Below are 18,193 nucleotides of genomic sequence, written 5' to 3'. Positions count from 1 at the left end.
ATTTGATATTGTTTTCTTTGATGGCAGCCATTCCCCATTTCACAACACATGGTAAAATGCCATTCCTATGACAATTTCCTTCCTCTCCTTACATACGGAACAGAAACAGAGAAAAGGATGTCAATAAGCTCAGGTGACTCGGTTACCATCTCTGACCTCATGTTTGCAGGCAGGAATTCTTGCCCTTGATTGGAAGAGGACGCCCTGATGTGAACAAGGTTACAGAAAGTATCAGGAAACTGTGGAACACTTGGGACTACAAGGACGTGCTCGAGGCAGAAAATAGGAGGAGGCATTTGCCTCTGGGCAAATGTCTCCTTTATCCACAGCCAGGGAGAGTGTCCAGGAAGAATCTCCACATCACTCTTGAAGGAGCTAAGCAAGTGCTAGAGGGTCCAATGAATCTTACCATGGCCCTTCTGTCCAGTGAAAAGTATTAAGTTATTTTGCAGCGCTGAGTGATTGTTTGCTAGCTGAAAATTCAGGTGGAATTCATAATCGTAGCTGATGTCTGGGATCCGTGAATAAGCCAGGAATGAAGTGTGTCCGAAGGCATCCATGCCACTGAACCTGGGCTGAGTAATATTAATAGCTGTGGAAAAACCGAAATTCAAACGTTAAAATAAACCTGTGCATGTTCTTGTTGAAAGGAGGGTTATAGTTTGCTGGTGCATCTGGCCTGATAGTCTTTACTATCATATTAATTACACTTAAATGTCCTCAGCATTCAGCAATTAAATGACTCAACAGGGATTTCAAAACCAGAACCAAGGCAGTACAGTGTTTTGAGATCCTGTGTACATACCCTTTCACTCACATATCCTGTCCGCATAACGGAGAATTTACTTAAAGAGCAAAATCTTATATTTTGAAGATTAATTTTAGAAATAGAAAAGGTTACTGGCAGACGAAAGTATTTACCCAGGTGATTTGTAAGCAAAATTTGGCATCCAAACACTGGCTATGACTTAGAAAAGAGTTCACAGCTTGGAAAAAACTGTTTTTCTAACCCTGTCCCTTTTTAGTAACTAAGCCATTGGTCAGGGGTAGGAAAGCCAAGAAATCAAAAGGGAGTTTGATCAGTTTCCATTACTATATGGTGAATGACCAGACATTTTGCTGAAGTAAAGAAACCATTATCTAAAAGAAATTCTCATACTTCTGGTCAAGATGGCAGCATAGGCAGACATGGCTCACCTCTTCACACAACCACATCAGAATCACAACTAAAATATAGAATGATCATCACCCAGAACTGTTAGAAATTGAGTTTAATTGGAGTCTGACAACTATGAAATTAAAGAAACTACATCTATCCAGACTAATAGGAGGGGCATAGATGTGGAACAGGCTGGTCCCATACCCACGTGTGGTGGGTAAAAATTCGGGAGGGTTATATTAAGAGTGAGAAGTCCCAGCCCCACACCAGTTCAGGGTTCCAGTGCCAGGAAGAGAAGTCCCCAAAACTTTTGGCTGCAAAAACTAGTAGGGATTGAGTTGGTGGAAGAAAGTTCTGGAGCCCCAAGCATTTCCTCTTAAAGAACCCACACAGAGACTCACCTACTCAGGCTCATTACCTCTGAGCTCCAGCACAGGGGTAGCACCTTGAAAGGGACCAGTGGCATATAAGGATAAATGAAAATATCTTGTGAACAGAGACCATTGTCCCTTCTCTGAATCCTCCCCTAACAGAGCCGCAGATCTGGCAAGCTGGTGCCTTATCAGAGATTCTATCAACTTGACACTATTAGACCCACCTTGGACATCCCTGGAGACTCGGGCCCACCCAAGCTGCTTTTTCATATGAATTGCCCATCTTGGCTCAAGCGTCACAATTTCCCAAATCTTATCAAATAAGCAATAGCTGGCCTCAGGGAGCCCCAGGCCTGGTATCAGCAGCAGCCAGCCTAGATTTGCAGCTTGACTTTGCTTGGAAATCTCCAAGCCCAGCACAAGCAGCAGCCATCTCAGATTACTTCATAGCTCAGGCAAGGTAGGACTGAGCAAAACACAGGTTGGGGCTGACTTTGTCTTGGACCATGTGGGAAACAGCAAAGCCAGTGCACCAAGTGGACAGCTACAGACCACATCGGAGTACCACCACCCTGCCATTGCACAACTGATACTCCATGGAGGGTGGTGGTTGGTGGTTAGTTGTGGGTGGTCAGTGGTCACAGTCAGTCCTTGCAGCTGACTGGCCTTGGTAAATCTCTCCCATTGATCTGCCAATAGCAACCAAGGCTCAGCTACAAAAGGAGGGTGTACTCAGCTCACACAAAGGGCAAACCTCGAGTACCCAGTTTGGGTGATAGGGGAGGCTGTGCCACTAGACCCTATAGGACACCTACTACATCAGTTCATACTACCAAGACACGGAGGCAAAGCAGCTCTATCTAATATATAGAAACAAACACAGGGAGGCTGCCAAAATGAGGAGACAAAGAAATATAGCTCAATGAAAGAGCAGATCAACACTCCAGGAAAAGAGCTAAACAAAATGAAGATAAGCAAACTCTCAGATGCAGAGTTCAAAACACTGGTTATAAGGGTGCTCAGGGAATTTAGTGAACAGCTCAACAGCATAAAGAATATCCAGTCAGAAATGAAGGATACACTAATTGAAATAAAGAACAAGTTACAGAGCAATGACAGTAGAGTGGATGAAGCTATAAATCAAATCAATAATTTGGAATATTAAGGAAGCAAAAAAAACCATCAGAAGAAAAAATGCAAAAACAACAACAACAACAAAAACTGGGATCATGTAAGCAGCCTCTGGGACAACTTCTAGAGGTTCAACACTCGCATCATGGGGGTGCCAGAAGATGAAGCAAAAGAGCAAGAAATTGGAAATCTATTTGAAAAAATAATGAAAGATAACTTCCCTAATTTGGTAAAGGAAATGGACATGCAAGTCCAGGAAGCACAGGGAGCTCCACACAAGATGGATGCAAAGAGGCCCACTCCAAGACGCAAACAGTCAAAGGTTAAAGACAAAGAGAGAATCCTAAAAAAGTGTCAAGAGAAAAGAAGTTAGTTACCTGCAGGGGAGTTTGCATAAGACTGTCAGCAGATTTTTCAAAAGAAACTTTGCAGGCTAGAAAGGATTAGCAAGAACTATTCAAAGTCATGAAAAGCAGGGACCTACAGCCAAGAGTGTTCTATCCAGCAAAGCTATTATTTAGAATCAAAGGGCAGATAAAGAGCTTCCCAGACCAAAAAAAAAACCCCAAAACAAAACAAAACAACTAAAGGACTTCATCATCATTAAATCACTATCATATGAAATGTTAAGGGGACTTATTTAAGAAAAAGAAGATCATGGATGGAACTGGAGAGCATTATGCTAAGTGAAATACAGCAGGCAGTGAAAACAAATACCATATAGTCTCACCTATATGCAGAACCTAATCAACAAAACCAAAAAGCAAGCAAAATATAACCAGAGATATTGAAATAAATAAACTGACAGTAACCAGAGGGGAGGGGGCAGACAGATAACGAGGTAAAATAGGGGAAGGATCATCAAGGAACCTGAATAAAGGACCCGTGGACAAAGTCAAAGGGGGTTGGATCCAGGGTGGGAGGTGGGGGTGGGTGGGGTGAGGGGTTGTGGAGGGGAGAAAATGGAGACAACTATACTTGAACAACAATAAAAAAATATGAAAGGAAATGAACAAAGAGCTTAAAAAAGAAAAGATAAAAACTGTGAACAATGAAATGGCAAAAAATACATATCTGTTAAGAATTGAATCTAAAAAACAAACTATACAAACAGGAAGAACAGAGACAGAATCATGGATACAGAGAGTGCTTTGATGGTTGCCAGATGCAAAGCAGGGGTGAGGGAATCGGTGAAGGGGTGAGGGGATTAAGAAGTACAAATAGGTAGTACAGAATAGCCATGGGAATGTAAAAGTACAGGAAAGCAAACAAAGTAGCCAAAGAACTTATACCCATGACCCACAGACATGAACAATGGTGTGGGGATTGCCTGAGGGAGTTGGGGTGCTGGGTAGAGGGGGCAAAGGGGGAAAAGTCAGAACAATTGTAATAGCGTAATTAATAAAATATAATTAAAAAGAAAAAATAAAAGAAATATTCATTTCTACTCTGTTGAGATGTTAGATCATGAAAGCACTGGTTTCAGTAGGCCTGAAGCTCTAAGGAGATTTCTTAGTAAAAGGAAGTGGTAAAAAATGAAGTTCAGGGATCATTGTGGATATTTAATCTCTCTCTCTCTCAAAAATTGGTGTTTTGTTTCACTTATTTATGCTTTCATTGATTGATTCTTGTATGTGCCCTGACTGGGGATTGAACTCACAACTTGGCGGATCCAGACAATGCTGAGATCAACTGAACTGCTTAGCCAGGGCAAGCCTCGATCTAATCTTGTATCCAGATTTTCTCTCTTCACTGTTTTTCCTTCATAAATAGTTCCAGCTGGCTTGTATTTCCCCATGCCAAGAGGACCACAGGAAACAGGAAGGGGATTTTGATACCCATTCCTGTCTGTTATGAATGGTATTCCCAGATTAATGGATGTTCCTAGGGTCTATTTTTATTGGTTCGAGGCAGTTTGCCAGAGGAAAGAAGAACTTGTCATGATTACCTTTATTGCTCCTTCTTAGGAGATACTGGCTCTCTTAGAAAGTTTAAAACTAGAATTTTTACAAGCCTTAAGAACTACTTTCATTGTGGTATCTCACTTGAGACAAAAAAGTTTCTTGTCTGGCCACAATTGTTTATATAGCAAATAATTGTGCTCTCCTGGAAAAAATGATTCTAGTTATCAGAAGCTTTTTTTCTGTTTGTTTCATATAATTATTCAAGTAGGATAATTGTGTGGAATTAGTTGAGTACTTTATTTTAATATTTAATATTTAACTAAAATCTCATCAGTTTATTCTTTGGGATGTGTGGTCTAAGATAACTATTTCCCCTCATATCTCACCCAAATCTGAAGTGGGACGTTGAGACCTATCACCTTTTTTTAAAAAAAGACTTTATTTGTTTATCTTTAGAGAGGAAGGGAAGGAGAGAAGGAGAGAAATATCAATGTATGGTTGCCTCTCGTGAGTCCCCTGCTGGGAACTGGCCTGCAACCCAGGCATGTGCCCTGACTGGGAATCGAACCGCGATTGTGTGGTTCGCAGGCCCGCTCTCAATCCACTGAGCTACACCAGCCAGGGCAAGACCTATCACCTTTTATATTCAGTTTTTATTGTTGCTCAGTTATAATTGTCCCCATTCCCCACCCCCATTTCTCTCCCCTGCCCCGCCCACCTGCCACATTCAATCCTCCCCACCACTGTCTTTGCCCGTGGTTCCCTTACATACATGTTCCTTGACTTGACCCTTTCCCTTCTATATTTATTTTTATCTAATGAAGTAAATTATGGTTTGTTGCCAGAGATAAGGTGACTCTTCCTATCAAGCACTCCACTTTCAGTTGTTTAGGGAAGTGACATGTATTGCAGTCAAAACAAAAGAAAAATACTGACAGTGTTTTAATGTTGGCATTAAACACAGTGAAAACAGAACTCAATTACATTTACTTAAAAAATTTTTTGCAGATTTTATTTTATTATTATTATTATTAATTTTTTAATTGTTGTTCAAGTACAGTTGTCTCCATTTTCCCTCTCCACACTCCCGGCCTCACCCACCCCCACCTCCCACCCTGGATCCCACCCCCACCTCCCACCCTGGATCCCACCCCCTTTGACTTTGTCCGCGGGTCCTTTATTCAGGTTCCTTGATGATCCTTCCCCTATTTTACCTCGTTATCTGTCTGCCCCCTCCCCTCTGGTTACTGTCAGTTTATTTATTTCAATATCTCTGGTTATATTTTGCTTGCTTTTTGGTTTTGTTGATTAGGTTCTGCTTATAGGTGAGATCACATGGTGTTTGTCTTTCACTGCCTGGCTTACCTCACTTAGCATAATGCTCTTCAGTTCCATCCATGTTGTCCTGAAGGGTAGGAGCTTCTTTCAGCTGCGTAGAATTCCATTGTGTAAATTTACCACAGTTTTTTGATCCACTTATTTACCGATGTGTATCTAGGGTGCTTCCAGCACTTGGCTATTGCAAATTGTGCTGCTATGAACATTGGGGTGCATAGGTTCTTTTGAATTAGAAGAAAACAGTATGGAATTTCTTCAGAAAACTAAAAATGGAACTGCCTTTTGACCCAGCAATTCCACTGCTGGGATTATACCCTAAAAATCAATTAAGTTTAATACTAACCCAGAGAAATGACTTAAAACATTCCTTTCTGTTAATAATTTACAACTGAGTTTGTTCAAAGTTTAGTACATTTAGTACATATGTCAACAAATATGTCATATGTATTTCACCATCAGACACTGTGCTAGATGCTGGTGACACAGAGATAACAAAGCACGATCCCTGTCCCCAAGGGACTAGTGTGTGGTCAATAAATTCACTCAACAGTACTGGACTTAAAACTGAGGCTTGGCTGAGAGATGAAAGGAAAAACCATTTCAGGGAGAAAGAACAGCACATTCTAAGGTGGAGAGGCCAAAACAGCATGTCATATACTCAGGACAATCAAGAATTTTGCACATTGTAGAGTGAAATATTAAACGGAAGAGTACAGCAAATGAAACGAGATAGTCAGACGAGGTCAAAATCTGAAGGGCTTTATCTTTTCTACATCACCTTTGTGTAGTTGGGCAAAGATCCAAGTTGCCTTTTAGAAATATCTGGTGATGAAATGTGAGGTTCAGATTAGACAGAGAGAGCTGGAGGACTAACCTGTGGTCAACATGAAAATGAGGACTTCGATGATATCAAGAGGTAGAACAAGGAGTTAAGGTTATACTGAACTGTGAATGTAAGAAAATTTAAGGGTAACTCGTTAAAAAGGCTAATGGTGTGATATTTGAATAACTAAAGTGCTTTCAGTGCTAACATTCAATCAGAATTAAGTTTGTGACACAATTTTGTATGAGTAAAAAGAGGTATAATGTATTTTGAAACTTGAGGATAACAATGCCCACAGGAACAGACCTGTCATTTGCTTGGTGTTTCTCAGTCTGAAGCTTCGCTGTTCAATAACATTGCACTTTGAACTGTGGCTAGGCCTGACTGAGCTGTTTTTTAGTACAAGGAAAGAAATGTGAAGCATCTTATTAATAATATTTCATATGCACTAAATATTGGGTTAAATAAAAATATTATTAAACTAAATTTTCACTTGTTTCTTTTTACTTTAACAAATGGGGCTGCTAGAAAACAAAGTTACACAAACAGTTCACATTCTGCTTTTGCTGAATAGCACTGCAGAGAGTTCCATGTCAACTTCCAGGTCAGCTTTTTCTCTAAACCCTTAGTTTTGAGTTACCTCAAGGGGCTTGGCCTTTTGGTATCTTTGAACCTGCAAAATGAATGTCTAGGCCATTTCTAAGAGACTCCAGGTCCTCACCCACACTGTCTCTATCATGCTGGATCAGGCAGGAGAACATAGAGAGCCCCAGGCTGTGAGAATGAGGAAGTTCAACTTTACAAATGATTCTTTCCAGTTCTTTAAAGTTATCTCTTTATGATCTTTAACCAGGCAACATTTGGTTAATTTGATTACTCTGTTACACAGACTTCTAGATAAGACTTCTGGGAACGTCAGGAGACTGAACAGATTTTAATGGAAATATTTTAGGGCCATTAAATTCTTTTTCCTCTTTGTCATCTCTAGTTGTCTCATGGCTTCCATTTGCGAGTTTACACATTTTTTTCTCAAGTGCTTTTAAAGTTACAGCAAGGGATCATAAAGCAGGAAGGGGAATTAGAACATGGTGGGATTTGAACTAAAAATTAATTATTTAATATGTGAAAGAAGTGAGCAAGATCACTAGTAACAGTCTGCGAACATTTTAGGCAGTCAAGAGGCTTTGTGTCTCAACATCATCAGAAGTCACTACAAATTCTACAAACCTTCAGTGCAGGGAGAGTGTTACATTCTTTTCCATGACATAGTGCAATGCTATAGGCTCAATGTGGAATCTTTGCACAAATGTTATGTTATGTGTACAAAACAAACTTTAGCAAAGATTACCACAAAAAGTGGGTAAACTTCTGACAACTAGAAAATGTATTAAGGTGGGGTTTTTTTTTTTTCATTCTCAATAAGGGCAGAGAAATGAGGCATTGTTTTATTTATTTATTTTTTTAACTTTAAAAAAGATTTTATTTGTTTTTTAGGGAGAGGAAAGAGAGGGAGGAAGTGAGGGAGAGAAACATCAATTGTCCACCTCTGGCACACCCCCAAGCAGGGGCCTGGCCCACAACCCAGGTATGTGCCTTAACTGGGAATCGAACCAGCAACCTTTCACTTGTGGGATGCTGCCCAGTCAACTGAGCCGCACCAGCCAGAGTGAAGCATTGTTGTTTTAAATGTAACTGTATGTTTTTTTTATTTAAAGATACTCTGTATCTTTAGTCTTCTTAATCTGAATTACTGAAGTTTTATAGACAGAAGTGACCATAAAGAGCTACTGGGAAGTGGGAAGAAGACACAGAAAGAGCTCAGATAGCACGACATCTTCCCTGCAATCCCGCCACAGAGATGCTCCCTGGAGCCACAGAGGGCAGCAATGGTGGGGCGGGGGTCGGGGGGTGGAGGGAACGGGCAGCAGCACTGGAGCCACCCAGCAAAACTTAATTTGTTTGCTTTAATTTTTTCGTCTGTGCAACGAGGACAGCAAGAGAACCTAACTCCCAGTGAAGGACGAGAAAAGTGTGTGGCCAAAGGAACCACTCCTGAGCTAACCCCAGATCTCAAGTAGGCAAACCTCTGGCACCAGCCCTGCAGTCCCTGTACATCTTCCAGTCAAGTCACTTTGCAGTTTCTACGGCAACATCTCCTGTAACACCTCATATCCATCTTCTCTCTCTCAAACAACGATCTTCTTATGTCACTGAGAAAAATACACTCTGAGAACAGAGGACTACCCCACTGTTCCACCATCAAATCCTCCCAACCCTCCTCAAGTCTTTCGTTTTGATCCGTACGTCCTGCCTTCCCTTGGGGTTCAAGGCTGCCTCTGCCTGGGGGTGGGATCCGCCCCTCATTTATTCATGGGCATCGCTTCAGCCATTCTTTCCTAGTTCCTGAAAGGCACCGAATTCTTTTTCTCTACTCAGTCATTCTCTTTAACATCAACTATGTTAGAATATTGCCTTCTGAAAAAACCTGCTTTCCTCCACTCCACATTCCTTTCCAACTAGCTGCTCTTCCTTCTCTGTTCATCCTATAGCAGCTCTTCTAAGGGAGTATCCGTCGTGACTCTTTCAGTTGGTTACCACCCTTTAATTCTTGACTTCACTTCATTCAGGTTATCTTCTCTCTCTTTCCTTTGAAACTTTTTATGTTAAAATCACCAGTGACCATCATCATTCTAAATTCAGTGTCAATTCTGTTTCCATCTTCTTCAATGTTTCAGAAGCAGTGGACAGGGCCGATTATTTCTTTTCTCTTGAAATGTTTTCTTCACTTGGTTTCTGGGGTATTGCACTCTCTTGGTATTCTTCCGACTTTAAACAGCTCCTCCACGTTTTGCTCTTCTTCCAGTCGTCACCATCTACCACCACTCTCTAGTTTATCACACGAGTGGACCATCTATAGGCAGAAGGCTCCTGAATAGTCTTTATCCAGACTCCTTTCCAGACCCCCAGAGCTCTAGATTCACACACCCGGCTACCTACTAGGTACTTGACATATATTTGTATGCCCAGTAGGAGTCTGCAACTGTGCATGCACACGGCAGGACTCTTTATTCTCATATCTTTATAAACATCCTTTCCAACCTAATCCCTACCCCTCTCTCCCAGCCATACCTCATGATCCCCAGTCTTTCCTGTCTTTTTCATCCTTAATTAGTCATTGTACTCACACTGTTTTTCTGTCTCTGCCATTTCAACCAGTGGACTGGCAAATCCTGCTAATCTCATCTTCAAAACATATGCTTAATCCCGGTAACTTGTCATCACCTCCATTAATGCCACCAAAGGTCAGTGCACTATTTTCTCTGGCTTGGACTACTATATTTGCTTCCTAATTGGTTGTCTTTGCCATGTTTGTTCCTTATAGTCCCTTTCCCACATTGCAACAGTGCAGTCTTTTAAATATTAATTTCATGTTAAAGATACTCCTGTGGTTTCCCTTGAATTTTGAAATAGCAACAAAAAACCTCAGCCTTGCCTGAAGCTCCTACTCTCCAAGTTTATTTTACGCCTATTTCTTCTTGCTCAATCTGTTTCAAAGATGCTAACTTCTTTGGAACTTCTTTGTGTTTCTCAAACAAAGCAAACCTATTGCCAGTCCAGGGCTTCTGTTCCTTTAGTTTCTAATGCCTGAAACATGTTCTCCTGAAAAGGTGTACAGTCTGCCCCCTCACTTCTTTCAGGGGTCTGCTCATGACCCCTCTGCACAGGGGTCCTCCCTGACCATTGTGTTTCTCCTTTGACCACCTAGTCTCCTTTCACCTCTGTCACTTTCTAGTTCCTTAATCTGCTGTGCTTACTGCAGCCTAATTACACTATGTGTTATGTAGTGTCTCTCTCCCTAATTAGATGGTAGGTCCCGTCAGGCAGAGAGCTTGCCTGTCCTTCATGAAGTCCAGGATGAGCGATGGTGCTGGGCTCGGTGGATACGGGGCCCATACCATCACCAAGTGGTTGTTGAGTGCATTACATGAAGGGCCTAACACAGTGTTGAAAAGTCAGTGATACAAATATATCTTTGTTATTTATCTGCTGCTATTCTTTTTCTAGTATCTTAACTGTTCTGTTCTTATGTGACTAAGGGAATAATTAAAGCTTTTGAATGAAGTTGAGAAATAGAGTTTCTACACCATTACCAATACTAATCATTGCTTGTTTGATTTTTTCATTTTTCTAGTCATTTGTTTCTAAACAGTAAAATGTTTTTGGATTTTGCAACAACATTAGAACCTCAAATCTTCTAGTAGGGACAAAATTTAGACAAAATATTACATACTGATACTGAAAATCAAGGCAGAGACCCCCCAGCTTGACAAGTTAGTTCTTCATGATTAAATTATATAAATATAACTAAAATTTCATCAATTTTATCTTATAAACATTGTTTTCTCTTTAATATTTATAGTAATATCTCTGTAATATGTAAGCTAAAGCACTAAATAGTTTTTGGGGGCAATTACCAGTAATAGTTTTTATCAGAAATTTTTGGCTTTTACTTGACAAAATATCTGTAAGGATTCCTCACATTCTTGTTTAAAATTTTAAAACACAGACTTTAAAAAAGTTCCTAAATTCATTAATGAATTCTTAAAAATGTATGGTGCTTTCAGGATAGACTGTCTTGTCGAAATCTTTTTTTTTTTTTTTTTAAGCCCACAGCTCCATTTTTATACTGATACTTGGATTCTGTTCCTTGCACACATTGCGGTATGTAGCCTCCACAGAGTGGACACCAGGGAGCGCTGAGCTGGTGAAAATGCAATTCAGTTCTTCCTCCCATATTATGTACTTTAATGAAGCAAGCAGATGGTAGATGGTTTCCACTCCGGAAACTGCTGATTTTGAAGACTCCAGTATGCCAGTTTTGTGGACATGGTGTTCAGCGGCATATAGCACCTCAAAATATACATTTAACTTTGTCAGGAAAATGACTTTACCCTTAGGCAGATGGATAGGTTTGCAAAAACACAAGACCACTACTTGACTCTTCCGTTTTCTTCTGTAGATTGGAGTATAAACAACTTTCCTCTCTCTTAGTTCTTAACTTCTTATAAAATAGCATAGATTTAACTCAATATCTTGCACAAATACAATGAGATTATAAAACCATATACATGATCGATCACTGTTGTTTTTGTTTTGTTGCTGAACAAGCTTCTTAAGGGGTATGCTTCCACACTGTTCAGCATTATCATTTACGAATAAAAAAGTGGATATCTACCAGTGTGACTTTCACTTAAAGAACTAGAAATAATTCTCTCCTGAGATGTTACCAATAGTAATAGGTAATGGCACCTTGCACAGAAAACATACACTTACCTATTCATTTTGAACCAGGATAACAGGCAATACATGAATGAAATCAAGTTCTCTACTCAAATGAATATATAATATTTATTTCAGCCACAGGTGAAAACATGAAATAAATATCATTGGTTGATTGCCAATTCCTGCTGGTACTAAATCATTCAAACATTCTATGTGGATATATAATTTTTACCATTCTTTCTTCTCCATCTGTCAGGAAAGTTAAGAACAAACAGAATCTTGCATGAAGATATGAAAATGTAGAGCATCATTATACCCACTGGCAAAAGAAATAATAAACGCTCAGAATTCAAAGTAGGACATTCTTTTACAGACACACAATTCTTAGAAATTAGTGCCATCTTCTGGCTTCTCAAAGTATTGCTTTATATCTAATCCAGATGCTGGTAGGGTTTTTACAGTACCGTGAAATGTCAAAACAGGAGAAAAAGTCCCTAAAATATGTGAATCGCATTGTAACATTAGGAATGGTGTCCTGTGCCATGTATCTCTATCATTCCCATTACATGAACTGTGCACTTTATACTAGATTAAATATGCTTTGTAGTTTATTGTGATAAAGTCCCCAGATATTACACTCATGGAATACCCCAGAACAGAGGTATTTGGAACACTTCTGTCAGTCCTAACTCATGAGCTGCTTCATGCCACTGAATTTCTGGTTAAGAAACTAAGAAATATCGAGCTTGAAGTGGATTATCATTCAAGGTCAGTAAAAATATTTTTTAGCTTTTTAATTTATTATTTTGCAAGCCATGGATTTGTAAATGTACTTTTATGTACTCCAGAGTAATAACAATGATAATACATACCATGTTCCTGATACTAGGTACAACATCTGAATTATTTTATTTCTGTTTAAAAATAATTTATTTTTAAAGATTTTATTTATTTGTTTTTAGAGAGAGGGGAAGGGAAGGAGAAGAGAGGGAGAGGAATGTCAGTGTGTGGTTGCCCTTTGTGCACCTCCGACTGGGGATCTGGCCTGCAATGCAGGCTTGTGCCCTGACTGGGAATTGGTTTGGAGGCTGGCACTCAATCCACTGGGCCACACCAGCCAGAGTTACTTTATTTCTTATATCACCTCGAAGGGACATTCTTATTCTTATATTCCTATCTTTATTTTTCTAAAAGAGTTTTTATTTATGTATCTTTAGAGGGGAAGAGAAGGAAAGAGGGAGAGAAGCATCGATGTATGGTTGCCTCTCATGCGTCCCCTGCTGGGAACTGGCCTGCAACCCAGGCATGTGCCCTGACTGGAAATTGAACCGAGATCCTCTGATTCGCAGACCCACGCTCAATCCACTGAGCTACACCAGCCAGGGCATATTTCTATCTTATAAACGAAGAATCAACCTCAGAGAGGTTCAGTCACAGCAACAAGAAATGGCAGAGTCAGGATTTAAATCCAGACTCGTTTGATTTCAAAACCTGCATTCCTTCTGATGGTGGCTGGGATATTCATGCCATTGACACAAGGCAGATGCCTTATATTATTCAAGTTTGTGCCCTCACAAATTATTTTCATAAATGTAATTCTATCCTACACCCCATCCTGGGAGATGGATTCATGAAAATTGGTAGGATTCACACTCCTCCTTCCATATTCCCTCCTTTATATTGAATAGAAATGTAAACTTATTAATTGCCTTACAGTGCCAAGAAATTAATGGGTACTCAATATATACCAGTGAATTTACCAACAGATACATTTTAATAAGAGCTTGATTATTTTCCAATTACGTGGACAATATCAATGAAAAACAATGGTTAGAAAGATCAGTACATCTTTAAGGGTATCTAAGTGTGTGACTATTTGGAAACACACACACATGCATATATATATTTGGGATAATTAACTGTAACTTTCATTTTTGGTTTTGGTATGGTGTGGGAACAGATTAGGAAGAGGGAAAAACGAACAAAGACCCCAAATAATAAAGCTGATTTATCAAAGAGCAACGTGTCCTTTGTGAGAGGGAGAAGGAAATCTTTCCTAGAGCTACTGGGGGAAAACTATAATTTTAAGACATCTGCTATTTAGTTGTTGATATGCTGGAGAAGCGTATTGCAAAATACTAGCTCCTTTCTCAGGCCACAACAATGATATTTAAAATACATATAGTAAAGGGAAAATTTTATGTTAATAAATACGGCATATGAAATTATTCTAAGTCATATCATTAATAAAACAAAAACCACAAGCTATCTATAGTTTTAGAGGTTTAGAATTCATACTGGGTTATTATTTTTGAATGCAACAGATGTTGTTACATATAATAGCCCCAAGATTTCATCTACTAACAGTGAACAGGTGCCTAATTCAAATGATGATATAAACAAAACCACCAAAAATGACAGAAAATTAAAAGTTAGAGATACAGTTTGCAAACAATGATCAGGAGGTGTAATGAAATAAATATTTTATTTGCTACAGCATGAAATACCTGGACTAAAACTGTGATATTAAGTTTCTCGGTTTCAGGCAACAGGAACCAACTTGGGCTATGTCACGGAGGAAAGGGACTTACGGGCCAGTGATAGACTAGCTCACAGAACCAGTGGGAAGACTGGAGATCCCATGGGGGGACATAGGCAGAAATAAAACAATTCAGGCAGTTCAAACATAGCCATGTTCTTATTGTGTGAACAGAGTTAGGATGCAGTCACTGGCACTTCTAAAACTGGGACATCCTTGTGGCACCCTCAGTTACAGATAATTTCTAAACATCACTCAGTGTGCGGATAAGTTCCTTAGCATTTAATTCCTGGGGAGAGTATTTCACTGGCCTATCCTAGGTCATGAATGTGCACACAAACAGAGCGGTACTGTGTGGCCCAAAACAAAAACAAAACCCAATACTCAATAATGTTTCTCCAAGATCTTTGGTTGCCCAGTGTCAGTATGCTTTATTTATTTATTTATTTTGAAAGATTTTATTTATTTATCTTTAGAGGGGAAGGGAAGGAGAGAGGGAGAGAAATATCATCAATGTATGGTTGCTTCTCATGTGTCCCCTCCTGGAAACTGGCCTGCAACCCAGGCATGTGCCCTGACTGGGAATCGAACCACCATTGTGTGGTTCGCAGGCCCGTGCTCAATCCACTGAGCTACACCAGCCAGGGCAATATGCATTGTTTTTATAGTATGTGTATTTTCAAGTCAAAACTTCCTTCTTTGACAAAGGAGCCAAGGGTATACACTGGGGAGAGGACAGTTTCTTTGATAAATGGTGGGAAAACTAGACAGCCACGTGCAAAAGAATGAAACTGGACCACCACCTTACAGCATACACACAAAATCAACTAAAAATGGATTAAACATAAGGCTGAACATAAGAATAAAACCAGAAGAGTCTTAGAAGAATGTGTAGGCAGTAAGCTCCTTGACATTGGTCTTGGGGGTGATTTTTTAGAATTGATACCAAAAGCAAAGGCAACAAAAGCAAAAATAAACAGGTGGGACTACATTTACCTAAAAGCTCTGCACAACAAAGAACATCAACAAAATGAATAGGCAACCTAGCAAATGGGAAAAATACTAGAAAACCATATTCTCTGATAAAGGGTTATTGTTCAAAACCCATAGAGAACTCCTGCATCTCAATAGCGAAAACAGGAAACAATCTGTTTAAAAAGAGGACGGGGGTAGGGATAGACATTTCTCTGAAGAGGACATAGATGGCCAAAAGGTACATGAAAAATGCTCAGTACCATCAATCATCTGGGAAATTCAAATCAAAACCACAGTGAAATATCATCTGGCACCTGTCAGAATGGCTCCGATCACAAACACAAGAAATAATGGGGGTTGATGAGATTGTTTGAGAAAAGGGAACCTTTGTGCACTGTTGGTGAGCATGCAAATTAGTGCAGCACTATTGAAAACATTATGGAGGTCCCTCAAAAAAAATAAAAATAGATACCATATGATCCAGGAGTTCCACTTTGGGGTACTTATCTGACAACACTAACTTGAAAAGGTGTATACATTCCCCTGTTCAATGATCATTATCCACAAAAGCCAAGGTATGGAGACAACTCACGCATCCATGGACAAATGGAGAAAAGAAATGTAACACACACACACACACACACACACACACTGAAATGTGTTCAGCAGTTGAAAAGGAAATCTTGCCACTTGTGACAACATAGATGAACTTCAAAGGCATTATGCTAAGTGACATGATTCTGAGAGAGACAAATATCATTTGGTTGCACTTATTTGTGGAATGTGGAATGCACAGAGAACTGATCTGCAGTTGCTAGAGGAGGGGAGGTCGGGGCTGGGTGAAACGAGTGAGTGAAGAGGGTTGAAAGACACAGATTAGTCATGGGAGGTCCTGTACAGGTGGTGACTATAGTTAATAAACTGTTCTGCATATTTGAAAGTTGCTAAGAAAGTATACCTTAAAAGTTCTTGTCACAAGAAAAATACTGTAGTTATGTGTGATGTTAACTAAACTTATTGTGGCAATCATTTTATAGTATATACAAATATGAAACCACTATGCTGTATACCTGAAACTAGTATGTCAATTATTCCTCAATAATAACAAAAAGCAAAATGAAATAAAAACTTCCTTCTAACATAATGCAACAATCTACACATAATTTTAAAAAGCCACACTCTTTCCCAAAATGGAGTTTTCTTAATGTCTTTTATTGCACTGTGTTTCAAGTCCATGAGCTCTGCACAGGGGTCTTTTGTTCTTATTTTATGTTGTGATTCTGTCCTGTATGGACTGAGTCTCAACATTTACTAAACCCAAGTACTTTACACAGAGACCAGGCTGCATATGACAACTGCCATGATATGGAAATACGTGTGGCTTCCCTTGGTGACAAAAACCAAAGGTACGGCTAAAACTATGGCGGTTTACTTCCCATCACAGTCCTCTGGAGGTGGGCCAGAGGAAGGACCTTGATACGGGGAGCTAACTGTAAAGGGGGGAGACAAACAGGGGACAGTGAGGCTCCCCAGAGACCAGCAGTGGTTGAACAGCCGAAGGCAGTCCCCAGCTGCTAAGGTGGGAAGGACAAAGGGAAGACCTCGTGTTGTAAAAGCCCGAGAGCCAGCTCCCTGGAAGGAGCTGGACCCATGATGGGGGCTGTTCATCAAGACCCCGGGCCACGGCTGGGAGGCCTGGAGCCAAAGGCAGACACGGCCACTGACAGCCCTGGCACCAGAGACAGCCCTTCCTCCCTCTTCCTCCTTCCCTCCAGTCTCCAGACAGGGCCTGTTGGTGGCAGGAGAAAATGCAGTTTGCGTATTTGAGAGACGGAGCTCAGAGCAAAAGGGCAAATGCCTGGCACACATAAAAGCAAACCTGAGGCTACAGTCCTTATTTTCAGAACTGGCGAGAGGGCCCCTTCTGATACGGTAACTTTCCTCCTTGAATGCTCTCCCCTTTCACGTGGAAAAAGCAAATTTAAATTCTTCCTTCCCTGCTCTTACTTTCAGCTCTTACTCATCCTGTGTCTGATGAGATTCTATACCTGTTGTGGTGATGTGAGCCTTGTTCCTGGGAGTCCTGGCCATGGTGGGCCTGCTGTCTAGGGCTTCATGAGACCACCATTGAGTCTTAGCACTGGACGTGGGAGACAGCAGACTTCCCCCATTTCCTGGATGTGTGTGCAAGTGGGTGTTTGCGTCTGCATTGGGAGCCCATCTGGCAGTTTGGTGAAGCCAGTGGGAACCTCTTCAGAATAATATTCCCCAATTAATTAAGTTAAAATATATAGGATTATAAAATAAACCAACTTCTTGGAAATATAGCTAATAAAATATAACAAATTTGTAATAAAGTGAAATTATGCTTCTTTCATAAGGCACTTAAACAATGGCTCTTAGCAGCAGGTGTAATAGGTAGAGCAATTTCAAATAGAGAGGAACACAAAAATATTTTAGAGTAGAGTACAATAACTGTCATGGGCACAAGTGGATCGCATCTCTCTCGGTGACAAAGTCACAGGTACTGCCAATACTACTGTGGTTGTTGATGGCATTCATAATTAAGAATTTCTTAAACTTCTGTTAGAGGGGGTAAAACTCTGTAATTATTTAGTTTCTCACTCACACTTGCTTCGACCTAGAGAATTACTTGAGTTCTGTCAG

At 40.1% G+C, this 18,193-nt stretch overlaps 1 protein-coding gene and 1 long non-coding RNA gene across 2 annotated transcripts in view; one reads left to right on the top strand and one right to left on the bottom strand.

The window, feature by feature from the left end:
* Positions 1–18,193, bottom strand: part of LOC118978743 (protein eyes shut homolog) — a 753,210-nt gene that overhangs the window by 67,730 nt on the left and 667,287 nt on the right. Inside the window, exon 13 of the mRNA XM_037034365.1 lies at positions 410–592. Coding sequence (XP_036890260.1) covers positions 410–592 — 183 coding nt within the window. The remainder of the gene's footprint in view (positions 1–409; positions 593–18,193) is intronic.
* Positions 8,373–11,850, top strand: LOC118978745 (uncharacterized). The gene is made up of 3 exons (XR_005064778.1): positions 8,373–8,629; positions 8,666–8,803; positions 11,397–11,850. It is a non-coding gene; the product is annotated as an uncharacterized LOC118978745 (long non-coding RNA).

The sequence above is a fragment of the Sturnira hondurensis genome, unplaced genomic scaffold (genome assembly GCF_014824575.4).
Source record: "Sturnira hondurensis isolate 20B ecotype Veracruz unplaced genomic scaffold, ASM1482457v3 Scaffold0022136, whole genome shotgun sequence".
NCBI lineage: Eukaryota > Metazoa > Chordata > Mammalia > Chiroptera > Phyllostomidae > Sturnira > Sturnira hondurensis.
The sequence above is the reverse complement of the archived record's forward strand: the minus strand, read 5'-3'. Positions and strand labels throughout refer to the sequence as shown.